The sequence below is a fragment of the Saimiri boliviensis genome, chromosome 7, assembly GCF_048565385.1.
Source record: "Saimiri boliviensis isolate mSaiBol1 chromosome 7, mSaiBol1.pri, whole genome shotgun sequence".
NCBI classification, from domain to species: domain Eukaryota; kingdom Metazoa; phylum Chordata; class Mammalia; order Primates; family Cebidae; genus Saimiri; species Saimiri boliviensis.
Window position 1 is genome coordinate 68,961,195 of NC_133455.1, and position 10,244 is coordinate 68,971,438.

The 10,244-nt window shown below is 50.0% G+C and overlaps 1 protein-coding gene across 1 annotated transcript; it reads left to right on the forward strand.

Moving 5' to 3' along the window:
- Positions 1 to 2,452: 2,452 nt before the first annotated feature.
- Positions 2,453 to 10,011, forward strand: HOXC13 (homeobox C13). Its single transcript, XM_039472142.2, has 2 exons — positions 2,453 to 3,241; positions 8,546 to 10,011. Exons 1-2 carry the CDS (start codon positions 2,509 to 2,511, stop codon positions 8,800 to 8,802), a joined length of 990 nt encoding a protein of 329 aa, XP_039328076.1. The 5' UTR covers positions 2,453 to 2,508; the 3' UTR covers positions 8,803 to 10,011.
- The last annotated feature ends 233 nt before the right edge of the window (positions 10,012 to 10,244 follow it).

Genomic DNA, 10,244 nt, shown 5'->3' on the forward strand with positions numbered 1-10,244 from the left:
AAGTTGCCGGGTTAATTAAATCTATATCTCATTGCAATAGGAATAGTTAATGCCCTTATATAAACCTGGGAAAGAACATACTATTAATTTTATTTATTGCTTGGCCGCCCTGCACCCAGATCCTTCACGCCGCTCTGGTTCCTATCCCGCCGTTCTGGTTCCTACTCCCAAAGGCTGGGGACCTGTCTTTGAGTCCTGGCCCGCGGCAGATGGGTCTATAGGGAAGGGAGCCCCAAGAATGGGGTGGGCGTTTCAGGCCCTTTGTTTCTCCTGGCAGCTCCGCAGAACCCTGTCCACAGCGCCCTGTTCTTCCACTTCGCAGAAGGGGAGTCCAGGATCTGGGTACCACCTCTCCTACCCGCGGCTGGAAAAAGGCAGGCCTCCCCACCCACCCACCCCCACCAGCCGGGCCTTAGGCAAGGGGGCCATGGTCACACGACCAGTCTAGACTTGGCCAGGCCCTGTTTGCTCTCCTTGTTTTACCTTGACCTTGGACTCCAGCAGCAGGATAAGCAGTTTTCTAGCAGAGCCGGCTCCCAGCAAGACTCTGTTTTCCACTGGGCTCATCTCTCCTCACCCCTCCGTCATTGCCCTCAACACACACTGGAGCTGGTCTTCTTATGTCTCAACCCTCTTTCTGTTGTATTTTGATTCCTACTGCCAGCCCATCCTGCAGCCTGCTTTCTGAACTCCGAGCTGACCCTTCTGGATGAACATCACAAAGATAAGAATTACTATCCTAACTCACCGAAGTCTGGGTGCTCTCAACCGTCAAACACCACCTTCTCCCCAGAAGGAGGAGTGAGGTGGCCCAAAGGGGTCTCTGCAGACCTGTCCGTTTGCTCTCGGGTTTGAAGGGTGCAGTAGGTCCGGCTGAGCGTGGGGCTACTGTGTGGGTATGGCCTGTGAGTTGGCGGCACCCGAGCACTCAGCCTTTAAAACCTGTGGCAGGTTTTAAAACAGGAAAACGCTGCAGCCCCTTTCCCCTCTAATTTTTTCTCTCTTCGTTGCGATTTCTCAGGAAGGTGCTGTTCTGAAAGGGAATTTGGCTCAGTTCCACGGAGATGCTCCCCCAAAATGGGGCGACTCTATTGAGGTTCCTGACAAGTTGGGAGATTGCGAGGAAAGAAGGGAGAGCTTTTCAAGAATCAGTAAGTTGGTGTTAATTTTGTGTTTGAAATAGGGGGCAGTTTTAGATCATGAAACTACTCCTCACTAAAAGAGAGAGTGGCCTAAGAAAGCCATGGGAGCTGCAGTAAGGATATTCAAGGGGGGACTGTGTCGCGTTGGCTCAACTCAGGCCACTGAGGGCAGAGGTGGGCTCTGCAGGGTCCGCCAGAGTAGCGCCAGAGAGAGGTCCCTCCAAAGGGGTAGTGCTGAATCTCCCCGATTTTCCATGTTTTCTTTTGTATACCTATACAAGAGAGCACCCTCTCCTTAGCATCCAGGGCTTTTAGCCTTCCCAGGCTGAATCTTGTAGCCACCCCCGCCCCCGAATTTCTTTGAAAAATCTCACTCTGAGATTTTTATTTCTATTGCATATTGAAATATCAGTCTATTCTATGGCTTTTATTTCCCTCCTTTTATTCATTCTCCATTTATTGCTGAGTGTATTCCATCGCTTCACAATCCCTGCCCCAGGTGATGAATTCTGTATTTGGGGGCTGTCACACCCCTCTCCGCTCGAGGAAAATCCAGCGAAGTAAATGAGAGTCTTTTTCAGACATCTGGGGTTTGGGGTACAGTGGCTGAAGGTAGGAACTGGAAACACGATCCCGGCATCAAAGGCTCGCTACGCGGCATCGGGTTCTTTCCATCTGCGAGCTGAGGGGATCTGCCAGGGCCGGAGCGCTCCTGCCTGTTTTCTATTATCTTCATTTATTATTTTTTTAAAATCTGGTTTCTTTCCCACCCTTAGCTTCAAGCCCCAATCCAGAGACTTGGGCAGTCATAGTGATCGGTTTGGGGGTAGGGGGTCTGTCTCCCTCGTGCACATCCTTTGCCTAGGGGGAGGCGCCCAGTTACAGCCCTCTCCTCCCCGACCCCTTTGCGTCGGCCAAATTCAGCATCGCCCCCCTCCTCCTTCTCTCTCTCCGGGGCCTGCCAGGGGGGCGTCTCCCTGTCCCTTTAAATTTCCCAACTCACGCCTCCTTTGGCTCAGTCATCAGAGACCTGATCCAATCATCAGAGACCTTTCTCTTTTCGCCCCGCCCCACCTCGAGGGGAGGGAACCCCAGGAGACCTGGCAGGGGCATCACGTGCGCAGAGCGCGTCACGTGGGCGCGGGAGGGGTGCTGAGGGGTGGAGGGCGGGAGTCGGCGGATTTCTTAATGAAGTATCTCCGCATGCGTAGACGGAATGTAGGGAGGGAGGTGGAAGCACCAGGAGGAGGGGAGGGGTGGAGAGAAAAGGGGGGAGGGATGGGGGAGGGGAAACGGGAGCGAGGTGTCTCCCTAGCTCGCTGCCTCTGGCAAGTGGAGTTTTTAAAAAGCTCCAGCAGATCATGTCATGACGACTTCGCTGCTCCTGCATCCACGCTGGCCGGAGAGCCTTATGTACGTCTATGAGGACAGCGCGGCGGAGAGCGGCAGCGGCGGCGGCGGAGGAGGAGGCGGCGGCGCGGGCGGAGCGGGGGGCGGCTGCAGCGGAGCGAGCCCCGGCAAAGCCCCGAGCATGGATGGTCTGGGCAGCAGCTGCCCGGCCAGCCACTGCCGCGATCTGCTTTCGCACCCCGTGCTGGGCCGCCCGCCGGCTCCCCTGGGCGCCCCTCAGGGCGCCGTCTACACGGACATCCCGGCCCCGGAGGCGGCGCGCCAGTGTGCCCCGCCGCCCGCGCCCCCCACCTCGTCCAGCGCCACCCTGGGCTACGGCTACCCCTTCGGGGGCAGCTACTACGGCTGCCGCCTGTCGCACAACGTGAACCTGCAGCAGAAGCCTTGCGCCTACCACCCGGGTGATAAATACCCGGAGCCGTCGGGCGCCCTGCCCGGTGACGACCTGTCCTCCAGGGCCAAGGAGTTCGCCTTCTACCCCAGCTTCGCCAGCTCGTACCAGGCGATGCCCGGCTACCTGGACGTGTCGGTGGTGCCTGGGATCAGCGGGCACCCGGAGCCGCGTCACGACGCGCTCATCCCCGTCGAAGGCTACCAGCACTGGGCTCTCTCCAATGGCTGGGACAGTCAGGTGTACTGCTCCAAGGAGCAGTCGCAGTCCGCCCACCTCTGGAAGTCTCCCTTCCCAGGTAAGGAAGGGACCCGAGCGCCGCCGCCGCCGCCGGGGACTCCTCCCCGTCCTGCCTGCCCCGGGGTTCCGCGCCCCAGCCACCCCCGCCGTCTGGCCCCGGCGCGCCCGCTCGGCTGGGCTGCCTAAGGAGCCGGCCCGGCGAGCTGCACTGAGGAATGCGCCGGGGAAGAAATCTGCTCCGACACGTTCTCTGTAGCTGCCCGGCAGAGAATGAAGCAATCACAGGCGCCCAAACGCCGGGCCGCGGGCTCTGCTCCGTTCAGTAGGTCGCCTCCGCCTCCCCTCGCCGGCTCCAGCCTCCCGCCGGGCTCCTGGCCCCTAAGCCCGCTTCCGGCCAGGGATGGGGGCGGGGTGGGCCTATAGTGCCTTAGAATCCAGGACAAAACCCCCAACCCACCGAATAACTGTGGGGGGGCGGTGGATAAGAACCCCCACTTTCTTTGAATTTGCAGCATAGTTCAGGCACTAGACAGTATTTTTTAAATAGGGGACTAATTTGCTGGGGTCTACAGAAACGTGGAATTTCTTTTTTTCTTTCTTCACTTATTAAAAAAATCTGGCCATGAATTTCCTGATTGTTGAGAGAACAGAAAATCCAAAATCTCTGGAAAGGGAGTGGAGAGGAGGCTCGAATCCCTCCCCAGCGATGTAAAATTTTCCTTGCCTCTCTGGTATATTGAGCTCAAACCTGTAGACATTTCCACTGCCAACTCCCCCAAAGGTGGTTGAGAGAGTTAGTTATTGGTGCCCCAAACACAGAAAGAGGGGCGCGGGGATGAGACATGGAAGAGGAAGACCTGTTCAGGAGCATCTGGGGTCCAGGCCCAGGCTGGCGACCCGCTGGTCTTGTCTGGCTAAGTATGGGAAGGGAGAATTCATTCCCCTCTTGTTCCGTCTCCAATTGAAGAAAGGATCCTGCAAGTCCCACCACTCTCCGTGAGGGAAAGACCAGTCCCAGGTTTCCCAAAACCACATCGAGAGCTTTGGATCCTGCCTTATGCTGAGAAATCAGGATTTGGTCTAAGGAGTCCAGCATTTCAGTCTGTTCTCCCTGCAAGCAGAGCTTGGTGGGAGAGCGTTCTCCCTTCTGATGCCTACAGAGGTGTTTGGGGTGGGGGTCCTGGGCAGCCACAGATGTCTTCCGACACTGCCCAGCTTCCCTGCCAGCTCCACATGCCAAGCTCAGGGATGTTTTCCTTGGAAAGCATAGACCCGAAGACCTCCTAAGGGCGGGCCTGAAATTCCTCTGCATCCGGGATTGGAATTAGAGGTAGGTGGTAAAAAAAATTACTGAATGCTGTTAGAGAGTGTAGCAAATAGCATTCTTGTGAATATTATGAAATATTATTAAATACTTAGTATGACACACTCAGTACCAGGGAATGACCTACGCTAGGCACCCTGACTTCTGATTACCAGAATTAAGGATGGTACAATTTTATTATGCCTCATCTACCCTGCATTGGCTATAATATTTTTTATATAATATGATATATTTTATTAACTATCTAATATGTAATATACAATAATACATTTCTAGAAGATAGGCAATTCACATGTTCATGATACAGCAATGTATTTTTGGAGAGATGGCCCTTTAATTCTCTATCTCACCAAAATACAAAGCTTCTTAGGATATTTGGGTCCAGCAGGAATTCCTGGGACAGGGGAGCCAATGGGCCATGCCAAGGGGTGAAGGGGTAAGGGAGCAGGTGCCCACCAAACCCACTGTGGCTGGGAGCACAGACCCAGCGCAATGGGCAGTGGGTTTACAGAGAAGAGGTAGAAGAGAAGGAGCTGTTCTGTGTAGGCATGTGTTATGGAGTAGGGGTGAAGGATTGGAGAGAAGCTGAGAAATCTTTGAACAAAATGAACATCTCAAAGATTCCCAGAAAAAAAAAAAAACACGCCTCCACTAAAAATAAATACTTTTTTGATCACAGCCTCCTAGAGAAAAATATCTTTGAAATAAAAAATACAGCCCAATTGAGATTTAATACACTTGCAAATTATGGCATAGAAATGGATATAAAACCCAGCATGCCTCAGCAGCTATGTGCTCCCACAATCCCCGTGTGGAAATAGAATTGGGCTGATGTATCTCAGTGAGTGCAGAGGTACAGGCAAGAGGCAGAGGAGCAAGAAATTATCTTCAGACACCCTCCATCTTTCTACCCACTCAGAGATCTTTTAGAAGTAGTGAGATTTCAAGATAACTCTGTCTATGCAATTGTGGTTTGTTCGGCAACATGTAGGTATAAACACCGCTGTCTCTCTTCAGTGCCTCTGGCTCTGAGAAACCTCATCTGTGGCAGTCTGGGCTGGTGTGGGAGATGGAGGCAATTGTTCAGCAAGATCCAGATAATTAGGGCCAAGATGTGTTGTGGCTTCTTCCTTCTCCCAATTATACAGACCCTTGCTTTATTGTTCTGTTTTCTTTTTTTTTTTCTTCCTCCCTATGGTGAGTGTAGACTTTTTTTTTTTTTTTTTTTTTTTGAGAGGCAGAAATTCCAGGAGAGAATCAGAAAGGGAAAAAAAGAGAGATGGGGTTCAGGAGAGAGAAACAGGGAGAAAGAAACAGTGGGCTCTTTGAGCCATACTAGAAGTCCGTACTGACAAGCCTTTGGATTTGGGTTGGGAAGAGTAGCAAGCTAGATTTCTAACTGGACAAGGTACTCTTCAGAGCCCAGAGCTCACTCATAAGGGGCGGGTGGTCAAGAGTGGGTGGGCTGTGGGAAGCTGTACACAGGGGTCCCCAAGCCCAAAGAGAAAGCCATAGCTGAGCTTTGATATGATTTTTATTTGCTCCTCCAAGGTGTCTATTAGGTTCCCAGGTATGAAGTCATTTGTGTATGTGATCTGGAGGGAGACTAGGGAAGGGCTGATTGTCAAACTAATAACTAAGTCCCCACTCACTTTAGGCAGTGTACATACATCTCAAGGTCTAAGCTACCAGATGTAGCTTCTTCTACATCTCTGCACACCACTTCCTTTCCAAATAAGGCAGCAGACAAAGAAAGGGAGCTTATTTGAGAAGGCAAGACTGGAGTTATTTCCCCAGGAGGCCAAAACAACCTACAGTTGGTCAGATCCAGGACAAATTGGCTAAATCAATCCTGTTATCCTATAGAGAAAAATAACCAGTTTAAACCAGTTGTCTACTTTGTAAACTTTTTTTTTTTTTTTAGGGTTGATTAAATCTCACTGAAAATTTAGAGCTAGAGTTTAGGAAACCAAAATTGGATAGGTCATTGTGAGAGTTTAAAGAAAGTGAGGTAAAAAATTAAGGACAGTTATCTGGGTAATTCAGAAAGGAAACCCTACCTTTACCCTACTTTGCTCTCCAGGGGAAAGGAGGTGTTTTAAAGCTGGATTGTACCAGATGGCCTATTTCCATTTTAAAAACTTACTGTATCATTTTAAGAGTCAGAAAGCGTGCCTTTAAAATCTGGTTCTGCCATTTAAGTTATTTTACCCACTCTGAGCCTCAGATTCCTGATCTTATAAAACGGATTTAAGAAAGTAAGCCTAAAAAAATGTTCAGAGGATTAAAAACAGCCACTACAAATTCATGGTATCACTACTTACCCTCTTCATTTTATTCTTGTCCACAAATCATCAGTTTCCCAAATCATGGTTACATCTATAAGAATAAAACAAATTTAATAACTGAAAGATTTAAAAACAAAGGTCTTGTTCAAAAACAAATCCTTTTTAACCTAAAGGATCTGTACTATTTAAATAAAGTTATTTTGTTTTCCAGATTTTTGTTTTAAATCTTGGTTTATTCACACAGAGGCAGAGAAAAATGCCAGGTCCAAGAGTTTTCCTGAGAAATTGTCACCAGAAGACAGTCAAATGAGGCCATTGCACCCCCTGTCTCTCATTTTCTTCCTGAGCATTTTCTCTTCCCCTGCATCTCACCGTGACCACTTCTTTCCCATTGTGTATAGATACTCTGAAAGAAAGCAGACCCAATGGGGATGGGTGCAGGAAAAGTGTTTTGGGAGGGTGAGATGGGAACAAACATTTCAGGAAGAACTTTGTGTCCTCCCTCTGGGCTGTGTCTATAGTTTCAAAAGGCTGTAAGAATGAAGGGGAAACCCCAAATATTCAGTCCTCCCCATTAGCTTTCACCTGAAGGAAGTCTAATAATTCATGGGGAAAAAAAATGAGGGCTGAGCTATCCAGATAATCTCCCTAGTTCCCCCACTTCCCCTTGAAAGTGTTGCTGTGACCTTTATTGACAGGGATGAGGGTGGTGTAGAAAATGAAGTTCTAAGTGATATATGTGAGTTGCAGTTTCTGTGAAATTCTCAGAGCCTGAAGAAACTGAACTGGTGGTAGTGGCTTGGATGACAGGTATTGGCTAGGGTTTAGGGTTTATAGTTGGCGCTTGGGATGTAGACAGTTTCCTTCAGCTGTGAAGGAATGGAGAGGGAAGGGGGTTGGAATAGAATTTGCCCCATTTGGTGGGACTGTGGTGTGGAACCCCTACTTCTGGGGACACCTGATTTCCTATATCTCAGGATCAGGACCTCTCACCTTGGGTATTGTTAAGTGGTTCACAACATTGGACCCCAGTTCCTAGAGTGCGGACCTCCAAGCAGGCTGGCTTCACCTGAACATTTCTCCTCTATCTATGCTTCACATCCCTAGTGTAGGGCCAGTGTCTAAAGGCAGGAAAACCCATCTGGTAGTCTGGGCCCACTGAAGCTGACCCCTTGCCTGCTGCACCCTCCCTGAAACATATAGCAGAATGCCTTTCTCTGACAACGGGGCAGGATATAAACTAATAAGCACCCAAACGATCTAACTGCAGGAAGGAGGGATTTTTCTGAATATCTGAAATTCTGCAAGCATGGCAGGCCAGGCTGGAATTTGGAGAGCCCCTTCTAATCAGACAAGGATCCTAATATTGAGTGTTGTGCAGAGCCATATTGGGGCCTGAAACAAAAGGGAAAATCGGTAATACTGACCCCATGTTTATTTTTTAATTGATATTTTATTCATCGTGTATGTTTTTGTATCGTTTTGCTTTTTTAAACATTGCTTTCAAATATTGTCTTGATTACTGAGTTTTTGGCGCCCCCTCCCTTAAACTTCGAGCCCAGTGGCCTCACCCTAGTTGTGGTCTTGCTAAAATAACAGAAATGAAAAGCATGAAGGGGCTTCACTATGCAGAGCAATCCTTTGGCCCCGGTGAGCCCCTGCCAGAACTCTGTGCCTAGGCAGCCTCGGGTCTCCCAGCCCAGCCCAGCCGCGCGCCTCACTTCTTCCCGCTTGCCTTATCTTCCCGCAGACGTGGTTCCCCTGCAGCCCGAGGTGAGCAGCTACCGGCGAGGGCGAAAGAAACGCGTGCCCTACACTAAGGTACAGCTGAAGGAGCTAGAGAAGGAATACGCGGCTAGCAAGTTCATCACCAAAGAGAAGCGCCGGCGCATCTCCGCCACCACGAACCTCTCTGAGCGCCAGGTAACCATCTGGTTCCAGAACCGGCGGGTCAAAGAGAAGAAAGTGGTCAGCAAATCGAAAGCGCCTCATCTCCACTCCACCTGACCACCCACCCGCTGCTTGTCCCATCTATTTATGTCACCGCTTTGTACCATAACCGAACCCACGGAAAGACGCTGCGCGGGTGCAGAAGAGTATTTAATGTTAACGAGAAAGAAGAACCGCGCTGCCCGAAGGCAGAGAGGCTCCAAGGCCGAGCTGGACGTCCCCAACTCTCTATCCCATCCCCAGCCTCCACCCCCAGCCAGAGGAAACTCACCCGGCTTCAGCGGCTTTGGAAATGGGTCCGGGTGGGCCGTGGGAGGAAGGCTGGCGGCCTGTACTCCTCCTTATGCTCACCCTTCCAGAAAGTCCAGTGGCAGCGGAGAGCCCAATCATACCAACCAAAGCAGGGTTGGGGAATCCCGAATGGCCCCAATTCTTGCCTCATCCTATGACCAGGCTGGTAGAGGACCCTCCCTAAGGGTGCAGCTTCGGTGCAGGATCTGGCCATCTCATTTGTTCCTTCCCTGTCCCTCCCTCTCGCACTCCTTAGGCAAGATTTCCCAGTAAAGATTTTCTGTGCATATTTTAAAAGTCGTGTTAATATTCATGATAATTATTAGGGATCTGGCAGCGTGATTGGAGTATAGATGTTTCAGTAAAAGCTGGAATCAGCACAGCCCCTTACCTCCCATCCCAACTAAGAAACTGCATTTCTTGGAGCCGGATCGGGGCTGCCTTTGCCCCACTGGCTCTCCTGTTCTGCTCTCTCAGTCAACATGTGGAAATCACAGGAGGACAAAGACTCCAGCCACGCTGCTAAATAGGGCTTCTCTCTCCTCTCTCTTTCTCTCTCTAGGTGGTAGGGTTGGGGATTAGGCCAGGCACAGAAGCAGAACTTTTTTCTGAGGCTAAACATCTCTTCCAAGGGGAGGGAGAGTTCCTTTCCTCAAGGCACTAGCCCAGGAGGGACTCCTCACACTTTCACTTTTACTGACTTCCAGAGGAAAGCCAGAGGATCTAGTGCAGAAGGCAAGAATATCTGGCCCTCAATTAGCTAAATGTAGATGTTGCCTAACATTGCCCTCCTCAAAGGCCACCTTGGTGCTGTGGGGCCCCTTGCCTCTTCCCTTCCCACTGGTGCATTACAAAACAGTGTTCTTTTGAAATGTTCATCAGAAATAGGCTCTTTTTTTAAATGTTATGTATCTGTATATAGTATTGTGATGTCTGAATGACAATGTACTGAATGCAAAAAGGAAAAAAAAACCACAAACATGTTTTTAAAATAAAATATCTTTTTTTTTTTTTTGCCTTGATTTTATTGCTCAGATTCTTTCTGAAGTCTTTTCTGTCCACTGGCTCCTCAGGACAGTCTAGGATGCCCTGACTCGGCCAGAATATATCAGGTGGAAAAGTATACACATCACTCCCAGCTGAGTAGATTCCAAACGTTTGTTTTGCTCTACTTAAGTCTTTGAGTTATCTATACCATCTAGATAGGA

What these genes read in the sequence shown, in the direction of transcription:
- HOXC13 (XM_039472142.2), top strand. Translation starts at nt 2,509, where the DNA reads ATGACGACTTCGCTGCTCCTGCATCCACGCTGGCCGGAGAGCCTTATG. An exon ending in CTGGAAGTCTCCCTTCCCAG is followed by an intron (nt 3,242 to 8,545) that starts GTAAGGAAGGGA and finishes ATCTTCCCGCAG; the next exon opens with ACGTGGTTCCCCTGCAGCCC.